The 20,599-nt window shown below is 34.5% G+C and overlaps 2 protein-coding genes and 1 pseudogene across 3 annotated transcripts; 1 reads left to right on the plus strand and 2 right to left on the minus strand.

Moving 5' to 3' along the window:
* Positions 1-3,292: 3,292 nt before the first annotated feature.
* Positions 3,293-7,725, minus strand: LOC143535014 (uncharacterized; annotated as a pseudogene). The gene is made up of 6 exons (XR_013135644.1): positions 7,531-7,725; positions 4,960-5,170; positions 4,597-4,878; positions 4,149-4,271; positions 3,558-3,711; positions 3,293-3,481 (listed from the first exon to the last, which is right to left on the minus strand). The product of XR_013135644.1 is annotated as an uncharacterized LOC143535014 (transcript).
* A 2,277-nt stretch (positions 7,726-10,002) lies between these two features.
* LOC143535015 (mitochondrial import inner membrane translocase subunit PAM16 like 2-like) lies at positions 10,003-13,788 on the minus strand. The gene is made up of 4 exons (XM_077029361.1): positions 13,686-13,788; positions 11,560-11,647; positions 10,781-10,914; positions 10,003-10,313 (listed from the first exon to the last, which is right to left on the minus strand). The coding sequence occupies exons 1-4, from the start codon at positions 13,686-13,688 to the stop codon at positions 10,182-10,184; spliced, it is 357 nt and encodes a 118-aa protein (XP_076885476.1). The 5' UTR covers positions 13,689-13,788; the 3' UTR covers positions 10,003-10,181.
* A 1,565-nt stretch (positions 13,789-15,353) lies between these two features.
* Positions 15,354-19,487, plus strand: LOC143535045 (intermembrane lipid transfer protein VPS13-like). The gene is made up of 6 exons (XM_077029384.1): positions 15,354-15,599; positions 17,090-17,221; positions 18,077-18,154; positions 18,572-18,684; positions 19,022-19,150; positions 19,419-19,487. The coding sequence occupies exons 2-6, from the start codon at positions 17,125-17,127 to the stop codon at positions 19,485-19,487; spliced, it is 486 nt and encodes a 161-aa protein (XP_076885499.1). The 5' UTR covers positions 15,354-15,599; positions 17,090-17,124.
* Positions 19,488-20,599: the final 1,112 nt, after the last annotated feature.

The following is a 20,599-nucleotide window of genomic DNA, read 5'->3' on the forward strand; positions in this document are numbered from 1 at the left end:
CACAGCTGTTTATAACTTACTTATAGGTCTGTAAACGAACTGAACGAACACAAACAACGGCATGTTCGTGTTCGTTCGTTTAACTTTAAACGAACATGAACAATTAGTCAAACAGACATCTGTGTTCAATGTTTGTTCGTTTGAAAAATGAACATGTTCTTGTTCTTTCTTTAAAATTCTAAATGAATAGTTCACGTACATAAAAGAAATTGGACAAACATAAACGAGCATGTATGAACAAACGTAAGCGAACACAAATGAGCAAATATAAAACATTAAGTACATGATTAACGTATACAGATTCTTATTTACTTAACATAATTATTTGTTTATAAAATCAATAAAATTACATAGTTAAATGGGTTGAACCGAACATAAACAAACGAACATAAACAAACATTCATGAACGTAAATGAACGGAAAAAAGAATCAAGTTCTTCTGTTTACTAAATAAACAAACTCCCCACCAAACAGTTCACCGAACATTTGGTTCGTTTACAGGCCTACTTGCTTGCATTGTCCAATGAAATGTAACTTTGTTTCAAAAACTGGAGAACTTGTATGACTATTAAAGTTTCAACTTAACATGTTTGACCACAAAAGTCAAAACTAACACTGTAACTAACAGCAGTTTGCATCAATCAAATTACGTCTTTCACTTATGTACTCAAATTTTCACTAGTAACACTTAACAACTACAATGATCTTCTTTAAAACCTATTTTCACCTAACATTAATCCATACCTAAAAACAAAACTAAAACCTATAAAACACATACGAGTAACCAAAATTGAAATCAATTGATTAAAATTAGGTACCAGTAATAAAAAAAAATTGAAGGACAACTCGTTCCACAAGCTATGCACTAAGAGCATTAAAACACGCAGGCCCTTGATGAACTCCGGGAAAATCAGTTTTTTCGGTTAACGATTCGGTTTTTGCTCACCACAACTCATTTACTAAATTTTCACCGGTAACCAAAAAACCGGTCCGAAACCAAATAAACATGAAAACCAAACCTTAACATAAAACGACGGTTATGGTTTTATATTTCGGTAAACACCCAACTTACGATTCTGTTTTGGTTTTGCATGTAACAAAAAACCAAAAAACCAAGCAGTTTTCAAAATATCAAAAACCGAAATTTCGGTTTTATCCAAAACCGAACCGTGCACACCCCTAGACTAGCAATTTACAAATACAATAATCTTTCTTAATAACCTTTTCTCACCTAACTTGAACTAATACTCAAAAACAAAATTGAAATCAATCAATTAATTAATTATTCAAAATTAAGTAACAGTAGTAAAACAAAACTGAAAGCCAGCTCGTTCCACAAGCTTGGCACTAAGCGCATTGAAGCACGCAGGTCCTTGATGAACTCCGGGAGTATCAAGCAACTCCCGTAGCTTCTTCGCCGGAGATATATTATCCTCAACAATATTATTATTATTATAATATTGATACATTTTTTGTCACTCTGGCTTTTGATACATTTGGCTCCTTGGCACCAACAACCAACATGTTTTTGTCCCTCTGGCTTTTAATACATTTGGCTCCTTGGCACCAGAAGCTATCCGTTTCCTAACCAGGGTCCAACAGGTTGTGCATAGCAATGTGTCGACTCCAAAGGGGCAGGGGTATGTCTTTAGCAGGTTAGGGTTTTCAATTCAGAAAGGGGTGGCGGCGCAGCTTGTTGCCCGTCTACCTGCTATATTGATGTAATATCTATGTTTCTTTAACTAATTGAAAACGATTTAATTATTATTATTATTGTCTCCGCCGTACGAAGCTGAAATGAAGGTGTTGGAGGGAACTACACGCCAAGATTTTAATGGGTTAAGATATTTAAAGGATTTGGTGAAATGGGTCGAAGAGATTGAGGTGATTGGTGGTTTAAATCCGGTGGGATTTGGTGCTGGTTGAAGAAGACGGTGGTGATTTACGGCGGAGGAAATAATATTCATGTTTTGTTTTTTGATTATTATTTTTATTTTGGTGATCACTTGACAATATTACAGTGAGTGTTGTAGAAGTTGCTAGAACGTTGGTCGGGTAGTGGCATAAAGGCTAACGATTAATCGAGAGGAACAGTGAGTAGTCGGGATTAATCGGAAACAAGTTGGTGGTGTTGCGACCAGTGATTAGCCGTGGAGTAATTGGCGTTTGGTCGGGATTTTTACAACGTTGTGTTAAGTGGAGGCTGAGCTCGGCTAGTTTTAATTTATGAGAGTGAGAGCTTGAGTTTGAGCTCGGGTTATTTTGAGCTATCTTTTTTCAAATTTGGGTTTGGCTCGTGAGTTATTATTTTTTTAAGCTAGGTTTGTCTCGTTTATTATTTATTAATTGGTTTGTTTATATGTGTTTTTGATTATTTTTTATTTGTTTTGGGAGAAACCTTACTAGTTACGAGCCTATGTGGCCTTAGTAGGAAGGCTTAAGTTCTTTAACAGAGACTTAAGTACAATTTTTACTTGTGTCATTTTTGATGAGTTGTGACAATGAAGAAGTTGAACTATGTGAGATTGTCAGTTTAAATCTTGACCCCACCAGGATTTTCGTTCCACCCGGGCTCGTTTGTTATTTATTGTTAATTTATATATGGTTTTGATTATTTTTATTCGTTTGGGGAAATATATAGAATGAGTCTAAGCTTTGTTCCAGCTCATGTAATACCTTAAAAAATCAATTCTTTACTACATGAGTATTTTGGCTTACCAACACCGTAGATACGTCGGGATCTAGGTTCACCACAACCACCACCAAAAACCTAGAGAGAGAAATCACCGCCACCGATATTTGTGTTCAAAAACAATTGTTGCCGTAAGCTTTTCTGATGAAAGGCCATCCTCACCAACCCCATACCGATTCAGATTTGAACACTCAATCGATGATTATTTTTGTAGATGATAGCAGACATGGTGATGGTGTTAGAAACATGGTGGTGGTGCCTTTCTAACGGTGGTCTAGATCGAAGTTGGGGTTCCATCGCAGCCAACAAAGGAACATGAACAATGGCAAAGGATAGTTGGGGGCAGGGGTGGCCCCGGCCCCTCCTTTTTTTTTGTTTTTCTGCGCAATAGTGTAAATTTACTTGTTTATGTCCGACATTTTATACATGTAGTCTAAATTTACCCGTTTCCAACGAAAATTTGATCCCGACCCCCTCTGTTTACGGATATTTTTAATGTGTATTTTCGTCCGACCCCTCCACAACTTCATCCAAGTTTCGCCAGATGAAAGCGGTGGTGGCTGTGAATATTTTACACATACGTATTAAATAACATAAATATAAAACAAAAATAAATTATTACATATAAGTCTTTTACTTTTATTTTAAGTAAATTACATAATCAGTCCCTCACCTAATTAAGTTACGTAATTAGCCCTTCAAATTTGAAAAAAACCGAATTCAACACTTCGACAACAGGTTCAGTTGAGCTTTGTTCGGTATCATCTTGGCCCTTTAGGTTGCTGCTACCTAATAAATGCATATAGTTAAAGAACCAATTTAATTAAAAACGCAAAAACGGTTGAAAAATCGGTTGTGCATTGACCTGTTTGCGACACGGGTTAACCGGTCTTCGTAGCATAACGCTTTTCTTCTTCGTAATATGCGTTAAATCCTAAGATTTCTTTGAGTTCTTCAAAGGATGGCATGCTTGCAGGCGGAGAAGGCACACGCCCTCCCTTAATTGCTTGCAATGCATCCTGCATATGTCATGATAAACAACCCATGTAACCGTATTGTCGGTTTTTAGTATAATAAAGTCATTGTTGATACAAAAATGCATGTACAACCGATACAAAAATGCGATTTTTGATATTTTGCGGCCCATATATTTAGCAAATTACTTTTAACCTAGCGATTAACAACGAAACAAGTAAATTTTTGGATTACTTTTAACCTCCCCAGTACAGCCCAATCCGAAACGAGTTAAATACCGGTTTTTAAAACATTGATTATGCTGGTAACCGTCAGTGGCCTTTGTTATATTGCAATATCGTTCATTTGTGTTCTTGTCGATGTTTATCTAGTTAACCCTAATGTTTTTTTGAAGATCTAGCCTATCTCGAATTCGGCTATTCATCTTGGTTTTAGTACCTTAAATTTCTCGTTCCTGTCAACAATGCAAAAAGGAACTAACCTCCATCGCACGGATAGATACCCCCAACAAGGAAAGAGGATATACTACAATTTTAAATCCGACTTCCTCGAGTTCTAGAGGAGTGAGTATTGGTGTTTTGCCCCCACCTTCAAGCATGTTGGCCTACATAAAAAAAAATCATAATAATAACAATTAATAATAATAATGCTAATCCTATAATAACAATTTAGAATTCTTACATAAAATACCAACTTATTTTTCATTTGTATGCTAAAAACAGCAGTCAAAATTGATAATTTATAGTCTTATATATAAAAGCATTAAATTTATACATGAAAACGTTGAGAATTATATGCAATGTTAAATTTTATATAAAAATGTTACGTTAACCAGTTACAAAATGATCAAAAGGTAAACAAAACCATTTAAATATGACTCAGATATACAAAAGAGTACATTAATAACTAAAATGTTCTAATTTGCTAACCATTTTAGGAACTTGAGGAGCGATTTCACAGAATGCTTTCATTTCTTCTTTTGAAGCAAGTGCATCAATAAAAAGAGCATCGGCTCCAGCATCAGCAAAAGCCTGTGATCTCCAAAGTGCCTCTTCTAACGATAATGCTTGCCGGGAATCAGTTCTTGCTATAATAACAATATCAGAACCGCTCTCGTTTCTAGCATCAACCGCTGCTTTTATCTTCATTACAGCTTCCTCTCTAGGTAACACTTTCCTGCCTTGTGTATGACCACAAGCTTTTGGAGACACCTTGCCATTTTAGCATATATTAACAACATTAGATTCACACTTTTAAAGATATTATTATGATATCATGATTAAGAAATGAACCTGATCTTCAATAAATATTCCTGCAAATCCCGCTTTAATATACCCCTTAACGGTTCTTTCACATTCATGGCGTTTCCATAACCGTCATCCCCGTCACCTATAACTGGAATGGATACAGCTTCAGTGATTAGTTGACCTTGGTTGATCATTTCTCCATAAGAAATTAGTCCTGTGTCTGGTAAGCCCAACCGAGTAGCAGATATTCCAAAGCCTATTGAGAGAAGTAAAATACAATTAGGGGGTGTTTGTTTTTTCTTCAAACATCTTCAAGGGAGCTAATGTCTGCAGGCGCGCAGACATTACCCTTGAAGACTGTTTGTTTTTTTTCTTAAAACAGATCTGAAGTTATCTTCTTTCATCTTAAAAGAAAAGCAAGGAAATCTTGCTTAAAACATCTTCACAAAAAAACCCTACTCTTCTCCCTTTGCAGCCACCCTCTCATCCACTGCTCCTACCACCGTCCGCCAACACCACCACCCACCGTACGCCACCACCACCGTCCACCACCCACCATCCATCACCACCACCGTCCACCACCCACCATCCATCACCACCACCGTCCGCCACCACCACCACCATCCATCACCGCCACCACCACCATCCATCACCCACCACCACCATCCATCACCGCCACCACCACCACCATCCATCACCGCCACCACCACCGTCCACCACCCACCATCCATCACCACCACCGTCCACCACCCACCATCCATCACCACCACCGTCCGCCACCACCACCACCATCCATCACCACCACCGTCCACCACCCACCATCCATCACCACCACCACCATCCATCACCGCCACCACCACCATCCATCACCCACCACCACCACCATCCATCACCACCACCGTCCACCACCAACCAAAACCATCCATCACCACCACCCATTGTCCACCACCACCATCCACCGCCACTACCCACCGTCCGCCGCCACTACCACCATCCACCACCACCACCTTCCACCACCCACCAAAACCAAATCGGCATGGAAAGCAAAGACTAAAAACTAGATGTAACTTGAATAAATGACTTCTATCTTGTGAGATAAGTTTGACAGTTATGCAGACAGTATCAGCTTATAAAAACAAACAGTCTTATATTTTCAGCTTGCAGATCTTCAGACCACATCTTCAGTTGCAGACATGAAAACAGATGAAATCAGCTTGCAGACAGTTTATGTCTGCAAAAACAAACAGCACCTTAATGTAATCTCCAAGTGATAACATGATCAAAATAACCACATATACAACTTCTCATGTTCAAGAAAACATCAAACATTTTGACTTTCAAGGTCAAACTTCTCACTTCAAAAATCCAAAAATGATACAGATTTGGTAACAAAATATGATATGGCATGCTTCTTGTTTCTGAACATACTTACATTGTCCAACGAAGTACCACTTTGTTTCAATAACTGGAGAACTTGTATGACTAGTGAAGTTTTAAGTTTAAACTATTGAAGTTTGACCACAAAAGTCAAATTTAACATTTAAACGAATAACAGTTTGCATTAAATTAGGTCTTTCACTCGTCTATCCGTTACGGTTATGAGGGCTTAACCGGAACCAGGACCTAATAGTTGGTTAACCATCGGTTATGGGCCGGTTTCGGTTAGTTCGGTTAATTGTCCAACGTATTGATTTTTCTTTGTTCCAATTGAATATCTTAGTTATGGTGTTCCAAGCTCAATTATGAAGTTTCAAAGCTGAAATAGATTGGTTTCCAAGCTATGTTATAAACAGTTGCAGCATAAATTTAAGAGTTAGAAGCTAGAAATGGAGGTAGAAAATTTGGAAAAATACAAACCTAAAAGGTTCGGACGGGTTTCATATATAGTCTGTCTTTGTTCACGATGGCACACTAACCATAACCGAATGGTTGGTTAATCATATTCACTTAAACAAATGTAAATGAGCACAAACAAACAAAAACGAACATAAATGAACACACTCAAATGAACAAATATAAAACCATTAAGTAGATGACTCTTCAAGATAATATTTAACTATTCTCTATTAATATGTAAGCGAACATAAATAACGGACATAAATGAACGAACATAAATAAACATAAATAAACGGACATAAATGAACAAATATAAAACCATTAAGTAGACGACTCTTCCATATAATATTTAATTATTTTCTATTAATATGTAAACGAATATAAATAAACGAACATAAATAAACGAGCGTTCACGAACATAAATGAACGATCGAACGAAGCAGGTGTCCATGCCCGTTCCTTTAATTAACCAAACACAAAAAATCTGTTCATGTCCATTCGTTTATTACATAAACGAACTCCCCGCCAAACATTGGGTTCGTTTACAGGCCTTGTGAGGACTCATGAGTAATCAGATCGGCCTTTACTATATAATTTTCAGTTTTATATAAATGCACATACACATTTTGGACAGAAATTGGCTGGAACCTCATCCGACTAAATTCGATTAATCCCGATTTTAGCCGAATTTGACAATTGAGGACTAGCGATTTATCGGACTTCAATTTTATACCTAAAACCTAAACCTAATAAATTATAATTAAAATAATAATTAGGTACCAGTAGTGAAGCAGTACTGGAAGCCAGCTCGTTGAATAAGCTTCGCACTAAGCGCATTGAAACATGCAGGTCCTAGATGAGCACCGGGAGTATCAAGTATCTCACGCAGCTTCTTCGCCGGAGAATCGGCTGATTTCACCGGCGGTGATGACGGAGCACGGCGGTTGGTTACGGTGGATGAAAGACTCATGTTTAGAGTGTTAAAAGTGGCGGAGTTAATTGTTCTCATCACATGTCAATTTGTATACGTTTATATAATTAGACCATGATGTGTGGTCAGTGGTCACATACTCACATGGGTGCAAACAAGCTGAGCCGAGCCTAAGTTTGACTAGGGTCGAGCTCAGTTTGTTTAGTTATTGTCCAAATTTGTGGTTTTGTTTCAATAGTTTTAAATTTTTGATTTTCGTCTCTATTGTTTCATTTACTTGCAATTAAACCCGAATTCACTAACACTGTTAAGTTTGGTCGTTAAACCCATCAGCGCGCCCCACATGTGAGAGGTAATTTTGTCCTTTTTCTCCTCAAATACAACGCAGCTCCTGATGGGAAAGACTTGCAAATTAGGACTTGAGTTTATTTTAGGAGAAAAATGACAAAACTACCCTCACGTGAAGAGCATACTGATGGGTTTAACGACCATACTTAACGGGGTTAGTGAATTCGGGTTTAATTGTAAGTAAATTGAAACCTCAAGAACGAAAATTGAAAATTTAAAACTATTGGACTAAAACCGCAAAATTAAACAAACCATAGGGGCGAAAACCGCAATTTACTCTTTTATATAAAGTTCGAGCTTTAACTAGACTTGTTTCGAACTCTATTTATCATGATGTGTAGATATGGGTGTGTTTGGGATTCCTTATTTTCTTTTCCTTATAACTTACAGTGATTGAATAAGTCATTTTTGTGTTAAAAAAGTGTTTGGGAATACATAAGTTCTTTTACATATCTTCTTATCCACAAGGCGAAAATATGGGTTTTCAATAAGTTAGGAAATTCCTAACTTATCTCCTTATCAAGATCAGAATTCCCATTACACCCTCATTTCACCAGCTCTTTAAAACTCCACCTGCCCCCCTGACATTGCTCATTATTCTCAACTCTAACCCTGCTTCGATCATTGAATTCACACACCCAACTCATCAATTCGAGTAACTGTCACTCTCAACTACCCCTGCTAACATTGAATTTGCTCATATAATCTTCTTATAATATTAACTTTCCTCATCTCCTTCTATCAAAAAAATACACGGTGGTGTCCAATTCGAAAAAACATAGGTCACCAGGTTTGTACAATTCGATTTTAAGGAAAGTTTGATTCTCATGTAATTGGTGTTTAAGTCCGTTTGCGAGTTGATTGATTGAAACATGTTTGGTGTTTTGGTGCTTTAGTAATGAGGTTTATGCTTGTGCAGACTAGTCTTGTGTTTAATTAGATGAATATTATGTTTTGTTGCAAATATTATTATATGTGTGACACATGTTCATATGTAAAAAAGCTGAGTTCATGATCTATTTGTTATACTTAACTTAAAACTCAATATTTTAGTGAACCGGATGACATGTGTTTAGTATGACATTATTTTGTTATTATTGTGCATTTTGGTGTTTTTTTAACATTCTGAATGTAATATTATTACGGTCTAATCAAGAAATTATTATCATCATCATCATCATCATCGTACTCAGTATATCCCACCAATAGCAATGCTATGGTAGGGTCTGAGGAGGGTAAGATGTAGACAGCCTTACCTCTATCCCATAGGGATAGAGAGGCTGCTTCCGGTGAGACCCCCGGCTCGATAGTAGTTTTGCATCAAGCCTTGGACATAAGGCACATAGCACTCAATCATCGGGACACCGGCTGATCGGTGCATGTGCCCTTGTCTTTCGGCTATCAACGCCACCACATGATGCCTGATTAACCTTCCGCCACTTTTAACGTTATTTTCACGAGATTAGTAAAATAACGTCATAATTAGTGCAATTTTACTTTTGCCCACCCGAGGGTTCACACATATATACATTATATGCGCGCACCGCAAGCAGGGCGTATATTTTACGAATTTTACTAATCAAGAAATTATAATATATATAAACGAATTTTATGATGTATATTTTGTAATTTCTTTTTCAATATGCTAGAGATGAAATGGTATAAATAAGTTAAACCAAACACTTTAAAAAACAACTTATCATCTCATGTTAATCAAAACTATTGAAAAGCCATAAGACCTTTTTAACTTATCACAAAAATACCTTAAATAAGTAATCCCAAACACACTCATAAATAACGGGTTTCCATGATTAACAAAAACAAAATTAAGAAAAAATCCTGTAAAACTATTATGCTTGTAATGATAATTTGTAGTCAATTACACCCTTGATATATAGGAACTTGGTAATCACAAGTTTTTAAGTAACTTACTTTCGTCGTTACAAAAAATTAAGTTACGATCAAGAATGTTAAACTTATTCGTATGAGTATTATTGTAGTCCATTCGCCATAGTCACACAACAAGAAAAGATGGCCAATAATGGCTCAAGAAAGCACAATTCAAGAATACAAAAGCTCAAATCTCCTCAGCATCTATCAGACTACTAATATACAAAAGTTTTTAAAGGTCTTTTAATCGATGAAAGTCAAGTCAAACCGAAGGATCGCCATGATGATTTTTCGGTTGATAAACCGTCTCCAAGCATTCCTTAGCCCTGTGAACCTTCGACTGCAGATAGAAACTCCCGTTCGTTGCATTCCGCTCAAATAGAGTATCGTATTTCTGTAGAAGATTCGACGAATATTAGAGTTGATTATTATTAAAACATTCGATATGCAACAGAAAAGTTCATATTTTTGTTGATTCATCTCCTTGTAAAAAGGTTTTAAAAATGGCTAAAAATAAAACCGGACAAATCGGTCAAAACAGATCGATTTATATAAATGACTAAATCATTACTCATGCATTACAATTATAATAACATATTATTGTAATCCCAATTGACAGTAATTTAAAAGAAAAAAAAACTTTATTTGAATGATTAATTTGATCACAAAATTGTTATTATAATTGACAGTAAATTTCAAAAAAATAAATAATAAAAATATTGAATGATTAATTTGATCAGAAACAATGTACTAACATTGCATTGCATTGCAGACGTGTAAAAAAAGTTAACACCTTTCAATTCCTACTGATGACAGCTGGTAAACGAATAAACAAAATGAAACAAGACAAAAAGTACTTGCCTTTGCAATTTCTTCCCATGAAGACTGCTCGGTAACACCAAGAATTTGTCGAGCCTCTTGTTCAGTCATAATTTTGCTTCCTCTACGCACAGCATTCTGTAATGTTTCTTGTGCAACACCTGTCTTCGAGGCATCTGCAAATTTTATCATTAGCATGAATTTCAAATTGAAAACAAAAAAAAAATACAAATACGAACATAAATAACTGGAAAAATGAAATAGGTCATATACCAAACTACAATATAAGCTTGTCTTTTCCGCTACGTAACCAGTAAATGTGCTGGTAAAGTAGAGAATTTAAAGCATGTATCTTACACGAAAAAAAGGCAATTCGGAAACATCTACTGATCCACCATAAATTGTGAAATCTAACGGTTAAAAGAATACCAAGGCTTAAGAAGCATTGATGCTTGGTATTGAATCATAAAGGTGCGCTAAATAAGTGCACAGACGCATCATAACTGGCATCTACTAAGAGTATTAATTAGCTAAGCAGTCAACAGTCAACACTGTAGCGAATGATCAAAACTCAGAAGTAAGCCAGGAGCAGACTTTATAGGGTATTCTCACAACTGTTTCTTCATATTATGTGAATTTTGGAAAGAAAAATTTTAAGTTACTATTCAATATATCCAAAAGTTTCTAAGCCAATCAAAAGAAAGAAGGGGATTGAATTTTATATGACTAGTACTTCTAATATATTACAAGCCTTAATCAAAGGTTCTGATCGGAAGAAGGAGAACAAAGTTACAAAATAAAGCAGTGTATCAAAAGCTTACTCTGAAGGGCTTGACGGTATGCTTGAGCCACTCCCCTAAGCAAGATTCCAGAGCCCATTATGATCAAATTTGCAAGAATTTTAGCAGCCTGCAAAAAGAAGTTTATATCATGATTCATTCAATAAAGCATTTCAAGAAGGCCGAAAGTGTATAATAAACTTCCTATCAATGGTAATTAGTAAACTCCAAATTTTACCAACATTGCAATTTTTAATAAATTATAAGTGAGACTAGTAGCTTGTTAAGGATAACATTGCAGTTATATGAACCAAAAAGAAACAATTATCAACATACGGTTAACATTCATGGATTTATATTTATATCATTAATAATGTATGATTCTGATATTGATGGGGCTTAATACTAATGATTATAACCCATAGAACTGATAATGACAAGAAATGCATTCCTTCATTTAGAAGATATGTTGTTTTGATTTATTGATTTGAACTGGACATCAGTAAAAACAGTTCAAAGAAATTCAGCCGCTATAGTGAATTTTTTTCGAATCAATTGCTTCATGATCTGAAACATTTTGTAACATGGTATTTAAAACTCTTCAAAATAAATATTCCATTAAAATGGAAAGTGCATAATTGAAAGTTCGACCCAGGCTTCCCCAATCAGTCGATTAAAGCACACCTAGAATCATGATTCTGATATGTAAGGTGCGCAAAATCGGTTTGGTTCGGTTATGAGGGCTTAATCATAGTTGTTAATAGCGCTCATAGCCAGCGCTGTAGAGAATAGCGTAGCAAAGCGCTGGATCATCGCAGTCTGATGTTGGCGCCCTAATAGCGTGGTAAATAGTGGGATTTCAAGTATTTGTCTTTTTCCTTCTTTTAATATCAGAAAGTTTAAAAAACAAATTTTAGGTATTTTTAGCTGAGAAAGAGCACCAATTCCACCATAAACACTAATTTCATTAATAAAAACCCTAACTTTTTTTAGAAAAAAATCTAATGCCTTATGGCTAAACATAAAATAGTGCCCGCTATTTCTTCGCTATCGCTAGGTAGCGTATAGTTAGCTTGTCACTATCAACCACTATTCGCTATCAACAACTATGTGCTTAACTATAACCATAAACATAACCAAGCTTCGGTTTTGAAAGCTTGCTTAGCCATAATCGTAACCGAAATCGACTATGAGTCAGTTTCAATTAAATTCGGTTAACCGTCCAACGTATTTTTTTACTTTTTTTCTTCGTTCCAGTTGAAATAGGTTCAGTTATGGCATTCCAAGCTCAATTACGACATTTCGAAGCTGAAATATGCAGGTTCCAAGCTTGGTTATGATGATCCAAGCTCGGTTGTAATCAGTTGCAAGATGAACTTAAACGTTCAAAGCTTATAATAAAGGTATAAAACTTGGAAAAAACACAAACACATAATATTCGGTTCGGTTTCGATTAAAGTCAGTTACCAAAAACACATTAACCGAACACATAACCACATGGTCAGTTAATCAGATTCACTTAACCATAACCAATCGCTTTTGTTTGGTTACGATTAAGTTTTCCAGTTAAACAATTAACCACAAACTAACAGACATCTGATAATAAAGCACTTAATAACCGATCACTAATCAGTATAAGATTTAAAAACATAAACATACAAGATCCGGTTCGGTTTCAGACTTTCAGTTAAAGTCAGTTAACGATTGACCAAATCCATAACCTAATGATCAACTAATCAGATTCACCTAATCATAACCAATCGCTTTTGTTCAGTTATGGTTAATTTGTTTCGGTTAACGAATTGGTTTTAGTTTAAGCAGACATTTTTGTTAGCAGCAAAATAAAATAAATTAAATCTAATAATAAGTCTATTCATAACGTAACACTAATAGATAGATTAAACAATTATCAGCTACAAATCGAGTAAATTAACATTCGCTTCGGCTTCTGTTAAAGTCGGTTAACAAAAACACATTAACCGGAACCATAGCCTAACGACCAGCTAATCAGATTCACTTAATCATAAGTCATAACCAATAACATAATAATAATAATAAAGCAATTATTAAACAATTAACGTCTATAACGTTTCAATTGTCAGCTACGAATCGAGTAAATTACGAATCAATAAATATAAAACTAAACACGAAGCTGAAACTAAACATACCATGGGTATAAATATGAAATATTAATCAACGATCTGTGTGAATTGAAGGCGAATTTGGGGGGGTTTAATTAGAAGCAAAATTAGGGTTTTGTTTTGTTCGTGTGGAACTTGATAAATCAAACATTTTTATATACGAGATGTATATATAGAATAATGTCAGGTTTAGTCCTTTGAAGTTTTTAGATGTGTATTTTTATATTCCTTTATATGTTGATGGAACGTGACAAGTTTGTGAAATGAGTTTTTCTAGAAAAGACAAGTATTCACTTATTAAATTAAAATTATTAAGATAAGTATTTGTAATGTAAGTTTTGTTTTGTTTTAAGTTTTGGTTTATGGAATTATAAGCTCAAAGATATGAATGAAACATGTGACGGATATTATATGATTTATCTTTATGATTCAGTTTTAAATGATTAATATATGATGATATAAGTCTTTTTTTCCCTTTCAATTACATTGTAATAAGCGTATCATTAAAAACATTCTTTTTTCTTTTTTTCCTCAACGGTATATAGTATAAACCCTTAGGTTTTAAAAAATAAGTTTTCTTTTTAGTATTTTTTTTGCACAACCATATAATAACATGTTTCTCACCAAAACAAAAAACTATCTTTTATAATGTTGCATTTCCGTCTAACTTGACGCTATTTGTGTTGTACATTATGCACAATAAGTTGTACATGTTGTTTGAGCGTGCCACATCCTGCTCTCTTATTTTTGTTTATTGCTTATAACTTTTAAAATTAAAAGTTATTAATACTCCATGGAATAAACTGAAAAGTTATTATAAGTCTAGATTAAATAATAAAAATGATAAGATGAATAAACAGAATCATAACCCAACATGCATATTGTACAAACTAGTATGTACACAAAATGAAATAGATGAGATGGTAACCATTATCAAAGCACAGTCCTATCAAATAAAGCACACGCCAAATATACAGTAACAAAGTCAGCGTTAGTAAATTTGAATGTGGTTTATGTCGCAAACCATTTATTTACATCCTGCCATTCCGTCAATCAAGTTTGAAGAACTGTAAGCTCGTGGTGTAAGATCCCACCCATTTACGTTTTTTTCGGTCAATGATCTCCTATAGCTACATAAACAACCTTTGTGAGTGTAAATAAGAAGGCTTTACATTGTATCATAACGACGGCTTGTTGGTGTGTATGAAAGGCTAGAAACGAGGCTATATTCAAGACAAAAAGGTAACGAGGTCTAAAATTTTGAAAGACATCAAGTTGTTGGGTTTCATTTGAATAAAAGATATATCGTCTTTTAAAACATTGAATTGGATTGATCAGTCTAATTTTCCTTTTAAACTCATTTGTTTGTGTTTGATTTTAACTCTAGCTCCTTGCTGGGTTACCAATTAATAAAAGCTACAATAAAAAATAAACGATAAATTTGATAAATAATATATAGAAAGTAACCTTTCTTTTAAAAAGTTATAAAAGAATATTTTGTTCATCTTATCTAAACCTAACAAAACAAACATTTTTTAATAAAAATCAGACTTGACTTGTTACAAAATTAATCTCTATCAAACAATTTCAAATCAAACATTACTTGAGGCACAAACCATATACATCATCTATATATGTATCTACTTTAATATAAAAAATAAAGCTATAATAATATAAAAACGTATATTAATCATACTATTATTATATTATCATTTCATCCTTCACAAAACGACGTAGTTTCAGGTACCTGATCTCACATTCCAGTTAACACACACACACACGCACGCACCGTTTCCGTTATTATTCCCAATCGCCACCGTCTCCGTCATCCACCGCCGCCGGCGATCTTATTCCGGCGAGTGTTTCCGGCGTCCGCCACGTGGCACACGCAGTCTCCGGTTTCAATTAACCTCATGTCTCGATGCTGTTATCCTTAGCCAGGTAATTTATCGCTGTAATTTATAAATTTATTAGTTAGGGTTTACGAACACTGTTTAATTTCAATTTTGATTAGTTCGTGCTTAGGTTTACAGTTTACGAACAATTAACGTGTTCAATACTTGATGCGATTACTTACTACTCACTTACATGTTAATTTTGTTTAATTATTGTTACGGTTTAATTTTAATTAGTTTGTGCTTAGGTTTACAGTTTACGAACATTTAACGTGTTAAATAGCTGATGCGATTACTTACTAGTTAATTTTATGTTCAAGCCTCGTGTTAATTTTGGTTAATTAGTGTTTTGGTTGAATTTTGATTAATTCGTGCTTAGGTTTACAGTTTACGAACATTTAACGTGTTAAATAGTTGATGCGAGTACCTACTAGTTACTTACTTGTTCAAGCCTCATGTTAATTATTGTTTAGGTTTAATTTGATTAATTCGTGCTTAGCTTTACGAACAATTAACGTGTTAAATAGTTGATGTAATCACTCAGTAGTCACTTATGTATTCAAGCCTCGTGTTAATTTTGTTTAATTCGTGCTTTGGTTTACAGTTTACGAACATTTAACGTGTTCAACAGTTGATGCGATTGCTTACTAGTTAGTTTTATGTTTAAGCTTCGTGTTAATTTTGGTTAATTAGTGTTTAGGTTTTATTTTGACTAGTTCGTGCTTAGGTTTACAGTTTACAAGCAATTAACGTGTTCAATAGTTGATGCCATTACTTACTAGTTACTTACGTGTTCAGGCCTCGTGTTAATTTTGGTTAATTAGTGTTTAGAATTACAATTTAGAAACAGTTAACATGTCCAACAGTTAGTTTTGTATTAAAGCCTCGTGTTAATATTAGGTTGCAACGTTTAGGTGATAGATTTAATGTGATGCCGATGCCTAGGGCTGTAAACAAATCGAGCGAGGATTTGTTTATGTAATCGTGTTCGTTAGTTAAGCTAAGGAAATGAGGAAATGAACTTGTTTGTGAACGTTTGTTCACGAACACAACCGAACGAACACAAACAATGTTTTATTTGATTTTAATATATATATTAATATGTTAATTTGCATATAAATTAATCATATAATGCTTGTATATATTTTTGTTTTTTAGTTCATAATTTTGCTTAATTTTAAATGATTAGATTAGAAAAGTCATTAAAAGTATTAAATACATTTAATGAACAAACATAAATGGACGTAAACAAACACATTCACGAACACAATTAAATGAACATGGCCTCTATTCGTGTTCGTTCATTTATTTAATCAAACGAAATTTCTTGTTCATGTTTGGTCATTTAATAAACAAACTTCTCGCAGAATGTTCGGTTCGTTTACAGCCCAACTCATGCTAATTTGAGGTTGCAACTTTTAGGTAGTACGTTAAAAGTGACGCTGACTTGGTTGTATATTTTCTTTAATTCAATTGTTATTTTTTCTGAATTTTCTATTATTAATTAAATAAATGATTACTATTCTAACATTGCAGTTTTCCAGATTACTGGTGTGTTGATTGTATAGGAAATGTTTGAAGGTTTAGTTAGGCAGCTGATTTTAGGTTATCTTGGGCAATATATTAAAGATATACACAGGGAGCAACTCAAGATTACACTGTGGAATGGTCAGTCATTACTATATATCATGCTTTTAAGTTGATGTAGCAGGGGTGTGCAAGAAACCGAAAAACCCAAACCGGAAAAACCGAACCGAAACAAAATTGATGGTCAAATTTTATTTTATTTTTTTAAACCAAACTTATGGTTCGGTTTTGATTTTGCAAGTAATAAAAACCGAATGGACTGAATTTCTAGATTTTTATTTTTTTAATTTAAATAAGAATTTAATAAATATGTAACTCAATTATGGTTGGCCAAATGTATAACAATTAGTTAATAATAAACAAAAGTATGTATACCTAAATTCATTATTTTTGGCCAACTTTTTTTTTCGGCCTAAAATTTTCAAGCTCAAATGGTAAAAACTGAATAACCGAAACTGAGCCGAAATAAAAACGAAGGACCGAAACCGATAAAACCAAACGCTTTCAAAAGTTCAAAACCGAAGTGGCAAAGTTTCGGTTTGGTTTTAGCCCAAAACCGACCCAAACCGAACCTTGCACACCCATTGTAGTTTTGTTGAAGTGGATTGTACCCCTTTGTTATTACTGTCATAATATGTATTTAATTATGCTGTCATTGGGTGTAGTGGCATAGTTTATAATACTGCTCACATCATTAATATCAAATTTATGGTAAACATTCATATTTTGTTCAACTTTCTGATTTTTTAGTTCCAAAATATTTTCATATTTTAGTTTGTATCGTGGTTTCACCTCATGGTTTTGTCTTTGCTACAAGATGAAGCATGTTCATATGGGACGGGCTTTTTTTATCTTATTGTTTTTGTAATCTGTATTTATACATATAGTTACAATTTAAACCACCGGAGCTGAATTTGTGTTTCATCTTTAATGCAGAGGAAGTATTGCTGGAAAATGTGGAGTTAATTCTAGAAGCTTTTGATCACCTCGAGCTTCCATTTTCTCTAAAGCAAGGTGATCAACATCAAGTTTATACTAAATGCTGTTTTTTCTGCTATTGTTGAGATGCATAAGTTGTGACCTGTATGATGGAAATACCTCAGCTATTTATCATTTGGAATGCTAATATACCTGTTATCTTTCTTGATATAACTTGTAATGATACACATTTGAATATTGTTCTTAATTCTATTAATACACAAAATTCTCTCTTTTTTTTGGGCCTAATTGTATACAATCATGTGATTTGAAGGATCTAGTTAGGAATATCTGTATAGAACATTATTCGAAGTCGTATCTGCATTTCTTCTATAAATTAGTATTATGTGATTTAATGCAGTTATCATTGGCTTCACATTTTAAGATATTTGTCATTATTTTTCTTTCGTAATTGCTTGTCGCCCCACATTAACATTTGTGAATATTTGGCAGGTCGAGTTGGGAGATTAAGCATTAGAATACCTTGGAAAAAGCTTGGATGGGACCCAATTATTATAATTTTGGAGGATATATTAGTTTGTGCCTCCCAACGTGAGGATGAAGAGGTGACTATATAATATCATTTCCACATATGATTATTGTGTATCTCCATCATGTTATATACTTTCTCATTGTTTCATTTATTTCAATGAGTCAAATTTAAAAAGGTTGTGATAGACATCGAAAGTCATGTTTTTTCTGTTCATTGCCAAACAAGTTGTGCGGTAATGGACTAAATGTTTTGTTTTGTTTTTTAAACCAATGCCTTTTTCTTTAGTTTATCTCATCTGAAATCAGTTTCTGATAATCATAACTACTTTTGGGATCCCTAATGCTTAATTTTAGAACAGGGTATGGATGCATTTCTTTTATGTTGTTATAAAACACTAATTTCTTTTGCAGTGGGGCACTGTTGATGTTGAACGAAGAGAATTTGCTGGAAAAAAAACCAAGCTTGCTACAGCAGAGCTGGCAAAGTTATCACAGCGTGTATGTGGTGAGCTACATTTTTATAACTCATTGATTTATTATGTATGTCTGCATGCTTTAATTTATCTAGAGAATCTCTGTTTTTTGAATAGTAATGATAGCTTGTATTATATTATATCCAAGTAATTTGTTTAGCTATTGGGCGTGTCTTTTCTTCAGTCTTCATTCTCTTTCTGTGGACATGACTGGTCTTTTGTAACAAAAAAACTGTCATCATTCTAAATTAGAAGACAACACACATGCTAGTTTTAACCAGACCATGACAAATGCTGTTTGTAACCAAAGAACTGTCATCATATTTTGCTAATAGTTGAACAGCAAATGGGCTTTTAGTATGAATTACCTTTATTTGGTTGCACCGGTCAAAGGACAAAGATAGACAATAATCCTAAGCCTTTGTTAATTTGGTTCAGATTTCAGTTTAACTTATTTCTAGTATGTTTAGGATTCCGGAAACCGTATGTATTCTACAGGACTGGTTGGTTGCATACTCATGGCAAAAACCATAGGTGCTTTAACATGTAGCCGTGTATTTTTATAATAGTTACAGTCTTACAGGTAGAAGTGAGTGTTAGCTATTGCTTAGTTACATTACTGCTAACATATTAACTTTCGTCTCAAAGAAATGTAAAATTTGATTTGACATGTAGTTAAATTTGTTTGTTTGGTCGCTTGTTATTAGATAAATAGACAATTAGTTATTATTAGAGGGTGTGCTATGTAATTATGTTTTCTATTTATACCTCCTGTAATCATCTTTGTTAATTACAATACACACAATACAATTACCAAGTTTAACTTGGTATCAGAGCCTTGTCTCTGGAACCCTAATCTGCCACAACCCTAGCCTGCAACCCTAATCTGCCACCACCTGTCCACTGATCAACATGGCTCTTTTACAGCCATTCTCTGATGCTACCAAAACAACCCACAATTCTCACAAATTCTCATTCAAACTCTCACCCACAAATTATGGATATTGGAAGGCTATACTTCAACCCTTTTTGGTTACAAACAATCTCTATGGCTATGTGGATGGCACAATCCCATGTCCACCGGCCACTATTCAACCACCCTCCCCTGCTGCTGCTGAACCACAGCCAAACCCTAATCACACCACATGGCTATCAAACGATGCTCATATTCGTATGCTCATCCTTTCAACTATCTCCGAATCTGCCTTCAGTCACGTTCAACACACTAGCACATCACGTGAACTCTGGTTGACTCTTGAACGAGCCTATTCACCCAACACTATCTCCCGAGAATTTACTCTCAAACAACAACTGCTGAAAATCGAGATGAAAAGTGATGAAGCACCATCCGCCTACCTTGAACGAGCACAAGAGTACGCGGACGCTTTAGCCATTATTGGTGAACCGGTAAAAGAAAAGGATCTGGTTATGTTGGTTGTTGCTGGATTACGAGACGAGTACCATGTACTTAAGAGTAACATTATCACTCGACAATTTCCTACTGCTTTTAACGAAT

Source organism: Bidens hawaiensis, unplaced genomic scaffold, assembly GCF_021521415.1.
Source record: "Bidens hawaiensis isolate Kalapana, Puna unplaced genomic scaffold, B.hawaiensis_p1.1 tig00010384_1, whole genome shotgun sequence".
NCBI classification, from domain to species: domain Eukaryota; kingdom Viridiplantae; phylum Streptophyta; class Magnoliopsida; order Asterales; family Asteraceae; genus Bidens; species Bidens hawaiensis.

Bases quoted from the DNA above. Each gene is read 5' to 3' on its own strand.
- LOC143535015 (XM_077029361.1), bottom strand. The intron at 10,915-11,559 runs GTAAGCTTTTGA...TAAAATTTGCAG, and splicing joins ATACCGTCAAGCCCTTCAGA to ATGCCTCGAAGACAGGTGTT. The intron at 10,314-10,780 runs GCAAGTACTTTT...AATCTTCTACAG, and splicing joins CATGGGAAGAAATTGCAAAG to AAATACGATACTCTATTTGA.
- LOC143535045 (XM_077029384.1), top strand. From the start codon at position 17,125: ATGTTTGAAGGTTTAGTTAGGCAGCTGATTTTAGGTTATCTTGGGCAA. The intron at 17,222-18,076 runs GTCAGTCATTAC...TCTTTAATGCAG, and splicing joins CAAGATTACACTGTGGAATG to AGGAAGTATTGCTGGAAAAT. The intron at 18,685-19,021 runs GTGACTATATAA...TTTCTTTTGCAG, and splicing joins CCCAACGTGAGGATGAAGAG to TGGGGCACTGTTGATGTTGA.